Source organism: Thermobia domestica, chromosome 7, assembly GCF_964235325.1.
Source record: "Thermobia domestica chromosome 7, izTheDome1.hap1.1, whole genome shotgun sequence".
In the NCBI taxonomy this organism is placed as follows: Eukaryota; Metazoa; Arthropoda; class Insecta; order Zygentoma; family Lepismatidae; genus Thermobia; species Thermobia domestica.
The window spans coordinates 159,672,450-159,692,247 of NC_137460.1; the positions used below are offsets into that span (position 1 = coordinate 159,672,450).

General features: G+C 34.8%; 1 protein-coding gene across 6 annotated transcripts in view; it reads left to right on the top strand.

Annotated features, from left to right (window-relative positions):
• The window catches only part of Not1 (CCR4-NOT transcription complex subunit 1), a 225,256-nt gene that overhangs the window by 199,365 nt on the left and 6,093 nt on the right, over nucleotides 1–19,798 (top strand). For 4 of the 6 annotated variants that reach the window (XM_081765495.1, XM_081765494.1, XM_081765493.1 and 1 more), the window contains exons 37-40: nucleotides 2,825–2,959; nucleotides 9,551–9,754; nucleotides 10,824–10,994; nucleotides 17,627–17,876. In XM_081765495.1, the coding sequence (XP_081621621.1) occupies nucleotides 2,825–2,959; nucleotides 9,551–9,754; nucleotides 10,824–10,994; nucleotides 17,627–17,876 (760 nt within the window). The remainder of the gene's footprint in view (nucleotides 1–2,824; nucleotides 2,960–9,550; nucleotides 9,755–10,823; nucleotides 10,995–17,626; nucleotides 17,877–19,798) is intronic. The other 2 variants (XM_081765498.1, XM_081765496.1) reach the window with 1 other exon arrangement.

Consider the following 19,798-nt stretch of genomic DNA (forward strand, 5'->3'; position numbering starts at 1 on the left):
AGTTACATTTTATGTTTTCCAAGTTATTCTTTTGAAGCATGTTAACGATGTTTTTCCCTCAGATTAAACACGGTATCTATTTTGAAGATGGGTCAGCAGCCCGATATAAAGACCATATAAAAAAACTTTGTCAACATATGCCTGCATGAGTGATTTTGGACTCACTTGCAAGTGGAGCTCAGTGGTAGAGTGCTTGGGGTCCCTGGTTCGATCCCAGCTCGCGTCGTGTGGACTTTGTGGTGGACAAACACCGTGCTCGTGGGTTTTCTCGGGGTTCTCCCGTTTCTTCCCACTTCATTCATTCCACCATTTCACTCATCTCCCATGATCACCGTTTCCTTTAGCCTAACCGACATAACCGTGGGACGTAAAACTTTCATTTCATTTCATTTTCACTTGCGAGTGGAACTATTTTGCCACAAGCCACGGCAAAAGTGTTTGCGATGGCATAGGTGAGACGCTGAAATGTATAGCGACACGTGCTAGTTTACAAAGGCCGCTGGATGACCAGATTGTTACTGTTGACGATTTCTTCTACTTTTGTCAAACGATAGCCAACTATAACCAAACTTTTTTTTTATGCTGGAATATGTTGGAAACTTTCGTCCAATGCTTCAAAAGAGACTGGAAAAGCCATAACGCGGCAAAGGACGCGTGAAATTCATTATTATGAACACATCAGCCTGTTGAAACTTGAAGTCAGTGTGTATCTTCTTCAAAGACAACATTCACTCTCTGTGAGCAATTTATTGCGTGCACTTCTGAAAAGAAATGGTGGATTGGAAAAATAGTTGAGAATTCACAGGAACATCATGACTAATGTAAATTTCCTTCATCGTCGTGGACCCAGAAAATGTTTTTCTGACCAAAAACACCTGACATGCTGGATTTCATACGAAAACTGCATCATTAATATTGGAGCACCCAGCATTTCAACTGGTACTAGCAGAAATTACAGCATTTCTGAAGACTAAATTTAAGCTACTGAGAAGACCTCTGAAATTGATTAATATGAAACGTGCTTTCTTGCTTGCTTGCTTGCTTTCTTGCTTGTTTTCTTGCTTGCTTGCTTGCTTTCTTTCTTGCTTTCTTTCTTGCTTTCTTTCTTTGATGGTGAAATTCATATGCTTACCGACACTGAATCCAGCATTTGAGGGCACTTCATCACTGTTGTAATATTCTGTGACTAAATTAAAGGTGTTTGCAGGAATACTATGTCCTGTGTTAGAACCAGGTTTGGCTGAAATACCATGCTTCTTTCCGACTTTTTGGGCTTTACGCACGAGATAGTTAATTGTTTGTTTCAACAGTTTTCATAGTCATCCATGATTTTGGAACTAATGACTGAATCTGTCTCTCTTCAGCAATGGTACTTGAAGTTTCTGATTTCTGGCACAATTCATTTATTCAGTCACCTCCGCCTTGATAATTATAAACATTTTCAACATGGAAAATGGAAACAGTCATTGGAAATCTGGGGGTTTTGTACAAAAAGTGCCTAAGTCCGCCCTCAACTTACATTGTCATAATTTGTTTTTCTTGAACATAACCAAAAAAAACACCTAATTTTTTTTATATGTTAAAGAGGAACACCAGAGCTACTTATTTTGAAAACTTTAGGTTGATATTAGTTGGGCCTTTTTCAGAAATAATTGCCAAATTTTGACATTATTTTTTCTTCTTTTTTCTCTATGAAATTCATATGCTTAACTCCACTTGGGAAGTTCATTACTACAATGTTTTAAATGCTACAAATTCTAAGATTGTTTTTGTGAAAACCATTTTAAATAGCTTCAACATCTCCAGAGATCTAACAGTTCAGTACTTTAAGTCGAAGGCGGACGGAGGTGTTTTTTGCACAAACCCCCCAAATTTCGAATGGCTCCTACAGCAGTCCCATTTGAGGTAGAGCTGTAAAATTTTACAGATGTGTTATGTTTGAGTACAATACATGTTCAAAATTTGAAGAAAATTTAAAACATATGAGCCACATTTCAGGTTCGAATTTGGTGATTTCATATGGAATGAACTTAGTACAATTTCCAATATTGAGACTTACTAGAACATATGAAAATTAAAGTAAACAACTTACATCAAGTCCTTTGTAGGATAGAATAAATCAAATTAAAAATTTAATAACTGGTTCATCCATGAATATTTAAGGATAATGAACTATCGTAAGCTAGACAGATTTTATGTCGAGTTCAAATTTTACCTGCTATGTGGCTATTAAATATTATTATTGCTGGGAAGATGAATCACGACGGAGGAGAGGATAGGTTATCTTAATGGATAACGTATCACTTGCTAACCTAACCTAAGTATTAATTTAGGAAAAATAGGGTTTTTCTGTGATGATCTTTTCCCAATATTAAAGAAAAAAGAAAATCCATTCTCTTGTCTGTGATATCGTCTTGAATGTATATGGTTGATTGGCACGCTACTTGCATTCCATCGTCAAATTTACATTGACATGATTTGAAAGTTAATATTTTGTTAATGTAAATTATGTCTTTATAAATTAGACGGTGGATTAAAATTTGAAACTGCCAGTTTGTGCAAGAAGTATACATTCTGTTTAAAAGTGTAAGTAAGTGTCAGTGACTTGTTTGCTGAACACCATTTGCATGTTTTGTACGTCCCAGCAAGAGCAAAGAGCACTCACAGTACCGGACATTATTTTCTAATGTAGTGTCCACGTGTATAGTGCTAACAAAATCATTAGTGGTGTAATTAATACTAATAAAATGTGTTATACATTAAGTACTTTTAACTTTTTTTTTAATTCTTCAGTGAAGTAAAGATAAATACTCTTTTCTCATAGGTTTTAACTGCATTTTGTCACACATTACACATACTTCGACCTGCAAAAGCTCCTGGGTTTGCATACGCTTGGTTGGAACTTGTTTCTCATCGAGTATTTATTGGCCGAATGCTAGCCACTACCCCACAGCAAAAGGTAAGTAAAAGAATCTTCCTTGGAAATTTGAGTTACTCTCCCGCGTTATAAATGGATTTGAACATCTTTGAACATTCACATTCACTAAGCATTTGGATTTCTTAATTTGATTTAAGTATTGGAAAAAAAAAAAAAAACTACTGTTAAGTGTCATTATATTAATGAAAGGAGGAAACACCTAATTTAAACTTACTTTTACACATTAAATCCTCTGTAGGTGCGAATTCAATAATACACAAAAAGTGAAAAAGTGGGCGATTGAACTGGGACTCGAATCCGGGATCTTCGGCGTACCGTGCCGATGCGTTAACTACTACGCTATCCAGTCCGCTCCCAGAACAGCCATACACTCTCACTCTTCGGTGTTCTTCACTCAGATCCTGGGTAGCGTAGTGGTTAACATATCGGCATGGTACGTTGAAAATCTTGAATTCGAGTCCCAGAGTCCCACCATAAATAAAATTATAAATTATAATTTGTAGGATTTTTTTAATTAATGCACACAATATTAGTGCAGAGTTGAATTCTAGGTTATATGCCTTTTTTATATGCTTTTATTCTACTCTATCATTCAATAACTATTTGAATATTTCATTAATCGTAGTTTCTTATAGCGTCAAGCACACAGTGAATCACGTGGGAATTGTAGGTAAAAAAAAAAAAAAAAAAAAAAACTTCACAGCAAATGTTTAATTTAGAGTGGTTTACTGCTCGCTGATAATTGAACAAGTAGTAGTATACAGCCAAGATGGCAACAAACCTGGAAAACCAGGAAGTCAGGGAATTTCGAAGAATGAAATTTTATAAACATTTAAGAAAAAAATCCTAGGATTTCAGATGGGATTGAGTGCTTGTTTTTCGATTACTAACTGCAAACTTAAAAACTTACCTCTGTTTTCCACTAATAATTTGAAACAAACTTAGGTTCTGTAGTAGTGCACATTATCTTTTGCTTTCGGTTTTGCAGTTGAATCAACAATCCAATAGTAATTGCATTTTCGATGCGCGCTTCATTCCAACCTTTGTTTTCGTTCCCACTAATTTCGATTTTATCGTAGTTTTCTGCCCTACATAAAGCCAAGTTAGCTAATCACACAAATGAAAGTATTTTGGAATACGGTTACTCGTATTTGAGCTTCTTCGATTTCATTGTAATGTATTTTAATTCTCAGAAAGGCTTATTTCGGATGTGCTTGTGAGTTTACGAAGGCTATTGATAAAGTTACATATAGCATATGGATTGGGCCAATACTTAGTGGATAGCCGTATTAATTTCATCGGACTTTTGATCTTTTAATGTGGGATACGTCTATAGATACTATACCAATTTACTTCATACTTTTTGCTTATAATGCAGTATTTATTATTATACATTTGTAATGATATATTAATGATTATGTATTTCATAAATTTAAAAGAAAATTCTCATTTTAAAATTATTCTGACATCAAAAATGATTACAGCAATTTGCAAACATTATGTATGGTACATGAGTTCAATTGAAGTTTAATTCTGACTTTTTCTCTGTCTGTCTGTCTCTAATCATTGTTGGAACCAAATTTTTGTATGCTTTTTCAGTGCCAGATATTCCAATACAAGATTATTTCAGACAAAACATGTAAAAATATTTTGTAACTGGAATGGGGCTTTTGAGAGTGGGCACAAAAACTGTTTCGGGACTTGGAGAGTGTGCCATGGGAACATCCCTGTAGCACCCGTCTCCAAAAATATGTAACAAAGATTGGACTTGTTTATTTATAACTTTATTGTTAAATTATAGGAAAGAAAAAAGGCCCGTTTGAATTTCGCAATTAAAGTTATCGTAAAAAAAAATAATCAATTATTCTCAGTACTGGAAGTAGCGAAGTTTCATGATGTTCAATTCCTGTTTTAATGTTTACATCTTCACATCTTTACCATAGGGAAAAAGATCACGAATGGAATCTCTATCATGTCCAAATGTTGCTGTTTTATTTCCTGCTTTTTTGCCAAAATCCTTGGTTTTTTCTCGAACAAGGAAAGCAAACAGGTTCCATCTTGTTAACGGTTCCTTATCACATGTTACATTGAATAAAGGAAATGACCCAAGGTATTTGAGATATTTTGCATGTTGATATTAAAACACAAATTCGATGACGTAGTCGGTAGTGTGTTCATTTATGGCGCCGAAGTTCGTGTGTTGAAACTATAGATGCGCAATATTAGTTTTGTGGTAAATAAACAGTGTGTATGTGGGAGGGAGGTTCTCAGGATTCCCGCTTCTCCTCCCCTGTTCGCATTCCTTCGTTCTTATATTATTAACTTCTAATTACTATCTCCTTAGTGCGACATTAAACGAGTAATTTCATGCAAAGTATAAATGTTAAAAGAGCTTTCGTCTATCAATAGGCATAAGGCACCTTTCAGGAATTGTGAAACTACGAACTTGAATTACTTAACTTCTTTCACGCTTATAATGTTTGGGACAAGATTTTATTTTTCTTTGAGTTAACTGTTCTTTACTTGCTTTGTGACATGAAAAGTTGGTTTACTTTCGCGATAGTATTTGTTGCTCGAAAACAGAATTTTGTAAATACCGAAATGTGCGAAACTAATAGTCAATACAAAATAATAAAGACATTATTGTAAGAAATTCCAAATAAATAAATAAATAACCTGAGAATGAGTGTATATGCTTTATTGTCATATATTAAGAGCGAGAATATATTTTATTGATACATGTTTTAGTTCATCATTTCTTATCTTACAAATTTAACATGCTTAAATGCGTAGACTAAACACAAAAACTAGTTGTCTCTCAAAAAAGAAAAGTAGCAGCAAATGCAAGTTGATTTAATGCAGTAGATCTAGGCAGCGTACGTGGCAAAAGAACAGGCTTTTGTTTACGGTATTGTATACAAAGGCGATCGAGAAACGGGTGGAAGGAAAACATTGTAACAGTTTCTGGTTATTTTAACGTAGTGATTCAAGTTGTAGAGGCAGGATCGAAACTGAAAAGGTGTTGTAGGTGTGGTGTTCGGTATATCGAGTGTTCCTGTGCAGATTGAAAGAATGTTAGTTTCCAAATATTGCAAGACCACGTTCTGTTCTTCCTGGTGGTTAGATTTTTTTTCTTTGTCATGAATTCGGAAAGTACCAAATGACCGATTTTCTTCTCGCCGTAATATTTGGTACAGGAGAACCTTCTCGTTGACTAACATCGAACGGCAAGTGGTAACAGGTCACATGAAAAGTAAAAAGTATATACAGATGGCTGTGTCAATCTGAATATGAACATTTAGTGACTATATGAATCAAGAAAACAAGTCATCTGCATTTCTTACTTGGAGTGTCATCCTATTTGTATCTCATCTGTACAGAACTTCAAAATTTCTGGCGATGATGTATGTTCAAACGTGAATTCTACGATGCAAGTGGATACGAGTTCGGGGACGAAACAAAGAAGTTCACAGGGATCCTTACTAGCAGAATTACTATGGTGTATTCAAAATGTAATTACATAAATGTTCAGTGCTGCTAAAGATGTCAGAGTATTCAAACTTTGCTTTCAAATAGTTAGATTGCCAGGAAAGTGCAGCTCCAACTTTACAAAATGTCATACACTTTCGTTTATGGTTTATCATCACCATACTTTAGAAGTGTATTAAGTCAAATGTTGAAGGAGAGATACATGTGCGATTCTGGAGTACCGCGAAGGGCAACTATGTACGCGTTATTGTTATAGGCGTTTCTAGGGAATTGTACAGCTTATCTTTTAATCACTTTCAGAGAGACACATTAAACGTTAAACTTGAAAAAAGATCATTCAAATTTGGCCCCAATGTAATCTTTACATGTCTGCATGCCTTCAAGTCAAACATCCGACGTCGCCAAATGACTCTGTAATATTTGATTAGGAAGCTTTGAGTTGCTTGCTTTGCATAGAGTATTTAAGGCTGCAATTGAGACAACGGACTGGATAATCGTTGAATTTCTTAGAGCTCTACATAACTTATTTAAGGATGTTCCAGCCATGGCGAATACATCTTGTAGAAGCTCAGAAAATTTTGCAGTGAAGTTTTGTTCTGTGCTGACTTGAAAATAGTAATGTTGCTCATCGAGCCATTCACATTTATCCCTATCCTCTGTTGTACATTCAAGGCATTAGGAAGAATAAGAAAGTTCCTAGCTCTTCGAGCTGTCAGTTCGTGTCAGGACTTGCTTCAGAAAGAGAACCTTTCCGTACTGAATTTCAGACTGACACTCTTCCCAGTCCATATCTTTACAATACGTCATTAGATGGGACTTTTTTTAAAAAAATGCAAAAGTCCGTAAAACCAGAAGCTTTCAGTAGTTCATATATACGAATTAATGTGGAAAATAAAGAAAATCTTCCTGTAAAAAAAAACATTGACATGGGTTTTATATACCCATATTGCTGTTGAGAAATGCCCACCAATAACAGATTTGGATATTTTGAATTTTTGCCGAAATTCCAGAAAATCTCTACAGAAATTTGTTCGTAAACTTTTGGAGAAGTTCTTGGATCGTAATGTTCATTCAGGATCTGATGTGGAAGTGTATTACGTAAGGCAGTTCAAAGAGTTGTGCTGAAACCCAAATTGTAAAACATAATTATGAATCAGTATTCGGAACTGGTCAGCATTTGGATGAGTTTTGGCTAAATAATTTGAAGACAAGCTTGAAGCTAATAAGAGTAAACTAATTGAAGACGTGTGCAATATTGATGAGAAAATAAACCATTTGGAGAAATGAAATGAATTACATAATACTATTGATGTTTGTTTTCCTTTCATATATGACGGAACTTCTATCAGGTGACTAACGGTAGTAATTGAAGTTTCAGGGAAGATGTTTTAGTTTCTTCCTGCTTTGTACAAGAATTTCTATTAGGTAAATGTTTCGTAATTTCATAGTACATTGTATTTGTTTTTAAATTTTGTCGCCATCCTGATAACAGCACAAATAATCCCACAGTGCTATCTGCTATTCAGCTAAAGTAGTAATGAACGTAAAACATACAGATCGTTTTGCCGGATTTTTGAGGCGCTTTAAGCTTCGCATTACTAAACGGGGTATTCTGGCTACCTCAGCGTCGGCCCGACCCAGAAGGACTTGGGCTGCAGGCATGGAAGTGTGAGGCTATTCAACGTAGTCCCCTCGAAGGTCAACACACTTTGCACTTCGATGCTGCAACTTCTCCAACCCCTCAAAAAAAAAAAAAAAATCTCAAGGTCTGCAAAAAAGTGTTCCGCAGCTGCCATCACCTCTTCATCACTGTGAACTTTGTGCTGTTTTGAGTTTTGGAAACAGATAATAATCAGAAGGGGCAAGATCTGGCGAGTAAGGTGGGTGGTCAATCCACTGAAACCCTAGGTCTCTCAGAAAATCCATTGTTCTGCCAGCCTTGTGAACGGGAGCATTGTCCTGCAAGAACAAGATACCTCGTGCCAACTTTCCTCGGCGCTTTTCTTTAATAGCGTCCTTTACCTTAGCCAGCAGATTGCAGTAATAACTCTGCAGTTATGGTTTGGCTCTTTGGAAGGTAGTCTGAGAGCAAAACACCATTCCTATCCCAGAATATTGAGGCAAGCACCTTCCCTGCGGATTTTTGTGCTTTGAATTTTTTGGCCTTGGAGATCCTGAGTGGCGCCACTCGCATGACTGCTGTTTGGTTTCCGGATCAAAGTAATGCAACCACGTTTCATCCTGGGTAACAATCCGATTCAAAAAATCATCCTTGGAGTTCGCAAAATGCCGTAAAATCACCTGCGATGATCTCACACGTTCGCGTTCCTGATCCGCGTTCAAACATTTCGGAATCCATTTTGCAGAAAGCATGTCCAACTGATCATGAATTATTGACCCAACACGTTCTTTGGATATGTGCACTTTGTCAGCTATCTCCTAAAGCGCAATCCGTCTGTTGCTCAAAATCTGGTCCACTTTTTCCGGAGTTGACACTGACACTGGCCTGCCACACCTGTCACCATCTTCTGTTGAAAATTCACCACGCTTGAAGTTCACACACCATTTCTTCACAGTGGAGTATGAAGGGCATTGTCCGCCCAATGTGTCTAGCATGCAACCATGGATTTCCTTGGGCGACTTCTGTTGCAGGAAGAACTTCATTACACCTCGCAACTCCTCTTTGGTGAATTTGACATCTGGCTCAGCCTGTTCATTCAGTTACCTGTAAAATAAAAACCGTTCATGGTAGAATCGTGAAATTTGGTACTTAAACATATAAAAGATCAACATTTCACATGACATCAATTACATCAGGGTAGTACATTCGGAAGAGGATCAGGCCGAGAACTTCTCAGCCGACCCTCGTATTTTTCCTGTATATGGCATAAGATTTATTCTTTTAATTTTGTTCAGTTTTAATAATTTTGTATTTTTTATACTAAATAAAGCTATTCATTGGAAGGAACACTATCCGAAACAAAATATTATACTAATACCCGAAATTGTACTGGAGTAGTCATAATACCCCGCTTGGTATAATAAAGGTATTGAAAAACTTGGCAACAAGAGAGTTTAAAAATGCATATTTTGTACATTTGATTTCTTCTCTTGCTTTTTCAGGGTTGGGGTATGTATGCACAGCTTCTCATCGATCTCTTCAAATTTCTGGCTCCTTTCCTGCGCAACGCAGAACTTGCAAAACCAGTGACTTTATTGTACAAAGGGACGCTGCGTGTTTTGTTAGTGCTACTTCATGATTTTCCGGAGTTCCTATGTGATTACCATTATGGTTTTTGTGATGTGATACCTCCTAATTGCATCCAGGTATGATATTTCCGTCACTTTTTTAATAGCTCAGATTATCTTCCCCGAAAGTTTTGAGAGAGTAGGCTAAAAGAGAGAAACATCATCTGGCACAGTTTCATAAATTATAATTAGCTGATCTGTTGTAATATAATTTCCAGTCATTTTGAATTTGGATTTACTGACGAAACCGTGGTTTTAAAGATTTTTTAATGTGTCTTGTATTAAAACTGAACAGAAATACATAATCGTTGATCAAACAGAGGTAAATAAGAACCTAGGTGTTGCTGTAACATAAACGTTTTCAGTATGAAATTGTTGTCTAGACTAATCCAAGTCAAAAATTTTGTACCTTATTCTGTTTTGAATGCGAAAGTTATCACCGGGAAGGGAGACCTGGGTTCAATTTCCGGTGGGAATCCATGTAGTTCGAATCCTACTTAAAGCTGTAGGTCCACATCTCATATGGCCTTGGTGCCGAAAGGGGCACTAAACTCCCAACCAACGAAAATTGTCGGTAACTACTCATGGAACGAAGACGGAGTTAAGATTTTCGAAAATGGTGTTGCAACTATTCGGAATAAAAATAGACAAGTAAACAGGTGAATGGAGAGTTATATAACATAGAATTCTACATTATATACTTAAAATATATTGCAGGATATTAGATCGAAATACCACAGGTGGGTGGAACATGTTGCTTGCATGGACATTTATATGCAGTATGCGTATTTAGTTGGTTGAAAAGCCTCTAAAAGAGAGGTCGAATGGGCCAAGAAAATGTAAGTATAAAAATACGAAGTAGTATTTAGAGAGATGAGTAGTGGGAATTGGCTTGGCGCAGGATGCTATCCACTTGTTCTTTTTCTTATTGCGTTAAACCTGCAGGTACTTAAGACACAGATAATTAGTGAAAAATATATTTACACTTTAAAATACATGTGAAATATACAGATAGAGTTTTCGAGAACGGAGTAATACTAGATCCTAATGAGACAAAAAGTTAGTATACCGTGCGGAAGTTAGTACATTATCATGTGATCTCAATGGAAGATGTCAATTTGAATGGATTATTATTATTATTATGTAGTTTTTTAATTTTCAGATGAGAAATTTGATCTTATCGGCTTTCCCAAGAAATATGAGGCTTCCTGATCCTTTTACTCCAAATCTAAAAGTAGACATGCTTCCTGAAATAGCACATGCTCCACGGGTATTAACAAATTTTGCCTCTATGATCCAGCCAATCAGTTTTAAAAAGGTAAGTGCTGCATAACCTCGAACAATTATAAGAGAAAAATATTATTGCCATTAACGGTTTTTTGGAATGTATTTTCTGGGTTATTGTTAATACTTCTTCCGGGATTAGGACTATACCCTGTGAAATTTTAAAATCTTACTTGTTCTTTTCTGATATACAGGACTATTGTAGATAATTTTTCATGTCTAAGGAGCAGATAATTTCCATACATATTTACAGAAACAACAAAAAATCGATCTGTGACAATTAAGAACGAAGAACAATAACAGTGATAGCTGTGGTAATTTATATTAGTACCATTTGCGCATATTGTGCAACATAATTTCACATATGTCATTGCCAATGGACTTAGTTCAACGATCATCGAATATATCATGTTTTTAAATTTTATGAAAATGAATATTTCTAATTTTCTTAAAATCATATGACTTGGGTATAAATGAATTTTTAAATATTACATTCTATGAATAGTGTTATTTATATATTATATATATCGAATAATTGGTTGGAATGCGTGCGATGATTATTAAATACTATGCCCATACCTATTTCACGGCTTCTCCCATTGCGTCATCCGGATTGAATTCGTAAGTGATTAACATATAATCGTTATCTGTAGAGCAAAATGTCCCATTTTTACTTTTTTTTTTTCGTATATCATTCATTTATAGAAAAGTGACAACTCAAAAATGACACTTTTTGAGATATGATGTTGAAAATGGTCCTTAAGGGCTTTGTTTTATGTTTTTACACAAAACTCTTTAATCGCAGGTTAAGTACATGTCCTCCTACGTAGGGAGCTATTGTGTCACTTGTCCATTCTTATGAACTGCAACAGAGTAAACATTCAAATCGCTCTCCTAAAAATTTTCTACGTATACCAAATTTCGTACAAAACTAGTAGCAGTTAAAAAGGAGTAAGAATAATAATAAAATCCGTTATCTTCTGCCTTTGCTTTTTCCATACTAAATTCATCCATTCGTTTCTTGAAGGAAAAGACCCCAATATACCAAATTTCGTGCCCATGCAGAGTCGTTTAAGTGGAACTACTCCACTTGAATTTGTGTACGAGAATGAGATACTTATATTGTGTGTAACGTAAAACCCATATACCAAGTTTTCTGCATGTGCTTCCAACGGTTCGAAAGAAACATGCAATGAAATCTCAATGAAATTCAAAATCGTGAATGCAGCTACATGCGATAGATGACCTGTCGTCATATAACAAATAAAATAAAATAAAAATTGTGAGCCAGAAAATACTGTTCCGTAATTACATAGTTAACAACATTAATTTTTCAGCTTTATGTATTTAAATCTCCTCCCGTGCCTTCGAGTTATTTTTTCCAAGTATTCAGTATGGTATAAACCGATTTGTCATGATACAAAAAATCTTGACACAAGGTATTTTTCGTGAAAGTTGAACGTATAAAGACAACTGATTTTTTTTTTTTTTTCCCTTCCTCATTCCATCCCTTGCATTCTAATATTGATCATTCATGTAAATAACATTTGTATTCCAAACATCAAAAATTTCCCGACAGGAGCTCATGTGGTTCAGGTTCCACGTTAATCAATAGGTCCTGTCTCTATAGCTCGCTGCTGAAAGGGACGTTAAACTCAAAATCAACTTAACTCAAATATCAGAAATAGTATGGCCCTTCGTGTGCCATTTTTCTCGTATACTTTCAGGCAAATGCCCTCAGTTATGCATTCTGTGAGTGAGAAGCATTCCCTCTCATTTCCGGATTTAGATTATTTGTAATAAGTAGACTTCGGATCGATATGCACTAAAAAACGGCAAAATATGCATGCAAATATGCGCTAAAAATCACGAAAATATGCACTGAAAATATGCAAATATGCACTAAAAATTATAAAATGCACCAATCAGAAGCTAAAGTTAAATGAGGAATTTTATTACTTTAGGGAAAAAAGTTGTATTACTTGAACTACATATACTTGGTATATAACTATGATGCATTCATGCTACAATACACAACTGTGTAATTTTCACCGTTTTCTGGCAAAAACAGGCATTTATCAGTCAAAACATTACTGTACATTGAAAATATTCCTTCCGTGTTACGGGTCGTTAAGAGACAGTATTTCAAAGAAGCAATGTTACTTGCCGATAAATCTGAAATTCGTGCGTCGTTGTTCCCAGGAACACTTTATTTAGACTAGATAAGAATTTTATGCCAGATTTTTCGCGTATATTGATTGGGCGTTTCGAAGAAATGCTTGTCCGATTGGTCTTGGTGGTGTCTGTTTCGTTATTGAATCAAACAGTTCAAATGCACTACAAAGTTCTAATCATCGCTCTTCTAATCTCGTTATGATCTTTGTAATTGAACTGAAATTGATAAATGCAAGGTCGGTTTTAATGTTTTTAGCTCCGCAAGCGTCCAAGGCTTCTTGAATACATTTGGTTTCTTTGAGTTCAAACAGCTCACAGTCAGTATGTGAAAATCAAAATACATTCAGTTAATGTACATAAAGTATATATATATAAATTTACAAATAAAAAAGAATACGCCAAGTATCTGTGAATAAAGAATAAATATACTCAGAGAAGCAAATAAACATTTCTGGTATAAGCACATAATAAAACCTGCCTAGTGAAATTGAACAGGACTCGCAAAAATTTCTGTTAAAGGTTTTTAAGTTAAGGAAGATAGATCTATGAGAAAAATAAATAAGATACATACATGTAATGGACGTAGTGAGAAAGTAAAATCTTGTACATAGGCCTACCGTATTCCATTACAGTATTTATTTATACTACGAATTAATACACATAAAACTTACAGTGAACAAAAAAAAAAAAAAAAAAAAAAACTACATACGGCTTCAAAAGTCAAGACAAAAAGTAGATGATATGCTCTTTTCAGCGCTCCTCCCTCAACTTTAGTCTTCCTTTTGATCTATTGTGTATATTATGCTTCTTGTTCCATGTATCTAGACCATCTATTGCACTACGTTCAAAAACTTGCACGGTATTAAGGGGCTTACTTGGCGGTGGACTAAAGGTTAAATGTGTAGGGTAACAAGTAAACGAAGACCTTTACAGACAACGTAGTCCATATACCTAACTTCTCACAGAAATGTCTAAAATTTTTCTAAACGCTGCATTAGAGAAATTGAAAATTTATGTTAAAAAGTATATTTTAACATCGGTTGTTCGCAACACAGGTTCCGTCTAATCAAGATAATATAGCCATTATTTTTTTACCTTTAAATTCATGGGAGCATGAAATATTTCCATTTAAATAAATTTCCGTTTAATACGGGGCCTCTTGAAGGCAGTTTTTACTGTATTAAAAGCCTGTATTCGAAAACCTTGTTATTGTTTAAAGGAAAATAAATCACTTGAAATTACTTTTTGTAGCCAATTATGTGTAAATCCAATATTGCATCCAATATTTTCTTCTAGCGTAACATTGTCCGTTTCAAACAGCAATAATTTACAATGTATAATATTGATACTTTAAATGGAATAAAGTGATTTGAGCGAGGCATGGAACATAAATGTGAAGAAGCTAAAGTTATTGATACGTTTCGAGAGACCGAGGTGTATCAAAGCAACACAAGCTTTTATTTTAATAGTCTCCTAAACTCCTTAAAGGAAAACTTGAGAACTTACTCAGAAAGTAACTGCTGTAACAAGTTTTAGATTTTATAAAGCAAATATTTTAATTAATTGTAGAGCTCATTTTCAAAAGGGTTGTTCATTTCTTCCCGAAATACATTCTTGAACGGTTTGTTTGGAATGAACTATGCCGAGTATCAAAAAAACCAAATCTGGGTTGTTTCATACTTGTATAGACTCCTTATCAGACTTGAAACTGCTATGAGAATATAAGGCGGCCAAAAAATTAAGCGCTTCTGAAGTTTGAGCTTCTGCTGTTGTGAGAAATAGAAATGTCCTTTTCTTTAAACAAGCTTACTTACTTTGAAAATATTACTTGTTAGCATATACTTTGTAAAATACATTTTCTTCTTGAATTGTTAATGTCTCTCAACTTCAATCCATTGTTTCTGAAGATAACTTCTAGAAGATTTTTCGGGCCCATTTAGTTGTAGTGTGACATGTTTGTCCAATTTTTGTCCACCCAAGAAAAAAATATGTACCATTCAAATTAACAAAAGGAGCCACGGTGGCTCAGTGGTAGAGTGTTCACCTCTGGTGCATGGGGTCTCTGGTTTGATCCCAACTCGCGCCAAGTGAGCTTTGTCGCTTCGATCACCTGTAGTGCAACATCTTCAAATTTGAATTTTAACTACAGTAGGTCAGAATTTTGTCCAATTTTTGTCCACCCAAAAAGCTCTGTACCACTCAAATAAACGAGGGAGGACCATTTCAAAATATGCCACCTCGATCATCTGAAGTGTGACGTCTTCAAATCCGAATTTTAACTAGCTCAGCATTTTGTCAATTTTTTGTCCATTTTTGTCCACCCAAGAAAACATTTTGTACCATTCAAATAAACTAGGAAGTGCCATTTTAAAATTTAGCCACCTCGATCACCTGTAGGGCGACATCTTCAAATTCAAATTTTAACTGGCTCAGCATTTTGTCCAATTTTGTCCACCCAAGAAAAAAATATGTACCATTCAAATTAACAAAAGGAGCCACGGTGGCTCAGTGGTAGAGTGTTCACCTCTGGTGCATGGGGTCTCTGGTTTGATCCCAACTCGCGCCAAGTGAGCTTTGTCGCTTCGATCACCTGTAGTGCAACATCTTCAAATTTGAATTTTAACTACAGTAGGTCAGAATTTTGTCCAATTTTTGTCCACCCAAAAAGCTCTGTACCACTCAAATAAACGAGGGAGGACCATTTCAAAATATGCCACCTCGATCATCTGAAGTGTGACGTCTTCAAATCCGAATTTTAACTAGCTCAGCATTTTGTCAATTTTTTGTCCATTTTTGTCCACCCAAGAAAACATTTTGTACCATTCAAATAAACTAGGAAGTGCCATTTTAAAATTTGGCCACCTCGATCACCTGTAGGGCGACATATTCAAATTTTAGCTGGCTCAGCATTTTGTCCAATTTTGTCCATTGTTGTTCAGCCAAAAAAAAAAAAAAAAATTGTACCATTCAAATAAACGAGGGAGAGCCATTTCAAAATTTTGGCCACTTCGATCACCTGTTGTGCAACATCTTCAAATTCTAATTTTAACTAGCTCAGAATTTTGTCCATCTTTGTCCAACCAAAAGCAGCTTTTGTGCTATTCAAATAAACGAGGGAGGACTATTTCAAAATTTGGGCAGATCGATCACCTGCAGTGCGACGTCTCTAAATTCGAATTTTAACAAGTTTACAATTTCGTTCAATTTCGTTCAATTTCTGTGCATTAAAGTACTAGCAACAAACATTTTGTACCATTAAAATAAATGAGGGAGAATCATTTCAAAAATTAGCCACTTCGATTACCTGTAATGCGACATCTTCGAATTCGAATTTTAATTAGCTCAGAATTTTGGATTAGAATTGGAATTTTGTCTAATTTCCATACACATTTGTACCATCAAAAAACAAAATCTGCCATTCAAATCAACAAAGGAGGGTTGTTTCAAAATGTTGGCCACTTCGATCACCTGTAGTGCGACATCTTCATTCGAATTTTAACTTGCTCAAAATTTTTTCCAATTTTTGTCCACCCAAGAAAAAATTTGTACCATTCAAGTAAACGAGGGAGGACCATTTCAAAATTTCTGCTACTTCGATCATCTGTACGGCTCATCTTCAAATTTGAACTTTAATTAGCTCAGAATTGTGACGAATTTTTGAACATTTTTGTACCATCAAGAATACATTCTGTGGAGGATGAATCACTCACCCTTTTCTTACTTTTCTTTCACAGATTTTGGAAGCTATTCTAAACCGACAACAATGAACCACTTAAAGAACTTGAGTCTATATTAGAAACTTGAAATTCCATTTTTAAGGAAAGTTGTTGGTCGTTAAAAATTATCAATTTGGTCGTTCCTTTAAATATGCATTTATATGCAGGAACGATATAAACATGCACTAACCTCCGAAATATGCAAATATATGCACTATAAAACTCTGCTATTTTACCCCAAAACAGCCCAAATGAATTTCTGTTTAAAGAGCATATCAATATCACATCAGGAATAAAACATGCAAATATGCAAAAATCCGAAGTCTAGTAATAAGATTTGTTTGTTAGCGAGCACTAAGGTTTGAAGAACAACAGCCTTGTCTGCTTAATGTAATTTGATCAGAGAGTTCTGAAAATACGAAGATCAATCCGTCGGTCATGCTATTTCACTTTTATATATTATCATAGAGTAAAGAAAGGGCAGTATATATATATATATATATATATATATTTTATAGCTATATATAAGTTCTTTATATATTATATAAATATATAAATATTTCTCCAATATATATATTTTATAGCTATATATAAGTTCTTTAGCTCCTATTTATCAACCTAATTATATACTTGTCTTTTGGTCCTTTTTTTATTTGCGTTTAGTATTTGTCTTCAACAGGTATTCATCAAACGAAAATAATATATAGCAAGAAAATACTGATAATACATGCCTCGTCTCAGCAACAATTGTAATATATTGTCGTATATCTTCTAGGATTTGGATTCGTATCTTAAGGCCCGAGCACCAGTAACGTTCCTGTCCGAACTTAGGAGTAATCTCCAAGTTTCCAATGAGCCTGGAATGAGATACAATATTCCTCTGATGAATGCTCTAGTATTGTACGTTGGAACACAAGCAATCAGCTTCATTCGGAGCAAAAACTTAACACCTAATATGTCAACTATTGCTCATTCATCGCACATGGACATATTTCAGAATTTAGCTGTAGATCTGGATACTGAAGGTAAATCAGAATTTCAAATTTGACGACAACACAATCTATTTGTAACTTTTACTGTAATCTGTATAGTTGTTTTGTATTTACTCCAAAGTGCACGAAATCGAAACTATATTTTAGATTTGAGAATGCTTACATGAGTAAAAAGTGGTATTGTTGTATTACATCGCAGAGCTGAGTTAAATGAATAGTTAACATTTACTTAAGAAAGTAAGAATAATTGTAGAAATGCTGATAATAATAAATGATTATATTAATATTTCTAAATTATGTATCAAAATTATAAATTATTTAAGGAAGTACTGTGAAAGTAAATCAAATATCAAACATATAGTACTTGATGAGCATTCTAATTGTGATTGCGGTAAATCTTGATCTTTAATTGGCAGTGGAATTTAATTCTTACCAATAGAATTTAGTTTCAGAGAAATCTTGTTTTACTATAGTCCAGTTCTAAAATCCAATTAAAGTGACAAAGCTTACCTTTGCACCGGGGATCATTTTCTTTTAACTTAGTTGATATTTCGACTTGTTCTTGAGTCATGTTCGCAATTTTTTGCAAGTTGGGACTAATATAATATGGCGGTTTTGCTATGATTAACATAGAATAGGAATACGCGAGAGATATTCTAGTCATAGCATCGTGGTCTGCTTCTGAAGTCCTGTAAAGAAAATGAACCCTGTATTCGTGGACTCCACTGGATTTCTGTAATCTTATTCACTTTACAGTTCATTTGCGGTTCATTATCTGTTTACTAACACACTAATAAGAACTGTATTTCTAGTAACGGTTTTGGTATCAAATGTTCATTTTTACGTGTTACTATGCACACTGGCTCTCATGAATACTTACTTACTGTGCATAATGAACATTTGATACCAAAACCGTTGTTAGATTTTCAGTACTTATTCGTGTGTTAGTGGACCGATAATAATTGCGAATGAAGTATAGAGTTAAAAAGGTTAAAGAAATCTAGTGAAGCCCGGGAATTCGGGGTTCATTTTCTTCATAGAACTTACATAAGTAGACAACGATGGTATTATGCGAGTTCCAGCCTTTTTAATAATAATAATAACTTCAGAACGAGTCAACAAACTAAAAGAAGAGGATAACGGGTTCAGCTTTGTCACTTAAGATTAAGATGCTCCCATTAGCATCCAACAGTAAATATTTAAAAAATATAGTTTATTTGTTGTTATCGTTGCTGCTAGATTCCTTAGTTCACTGTTACCAAATGGTATACTGGTTATTTGGTACTCTACCTATAACGTTGCAGTATCGCATTAATATAGATACATCAAAAGTTACTGAACGTCATGATCATCTAGTAACTTGAAATTAAAGTATAAGAAGAAAATTGATGACTACTAAATTTATATCATACTTACGATGTGAAGAATTAGTACTACATATTCTAATTAACACTGCCACTTGAGTTCATCAGTCAAACGGCTCGGTATCTATCCCGGTGTGGATGAGATTTATTCTTCCATTCTATCCACGTTGAAAAGAGGCTAAGAGGTTCAACCACTTTCTGTGGGAACATCGTGTTGAACACATCACCTCTTTTACAGTGGCTAGGACATAGAAGTAACTTACCCTTAATACTTATGGACCATATTGACCTGTCCGAAGTAGGGAACCTACTGTTATTCTTTATCTTTTATTAATAAATCAGATTCAATGTAAGTTAAAAAGCCATAATAATTACAAGAATTATGTGACAAAATATGAGAACACTAAATTAAATTACAAAATTATTGAAAAAATAGGGGAGGGGGAAGAAATTGGGCATTGTAGATAAATTACCAACTGGCGTAGCCCTAACCTCTTTTAATAGAGATTATCGATCGAGCATAATTGTTATGAGTTGTTTACAATAGAGGGAAGTATATATTTTCCATGATTATTTCGGAAAGAACAACAT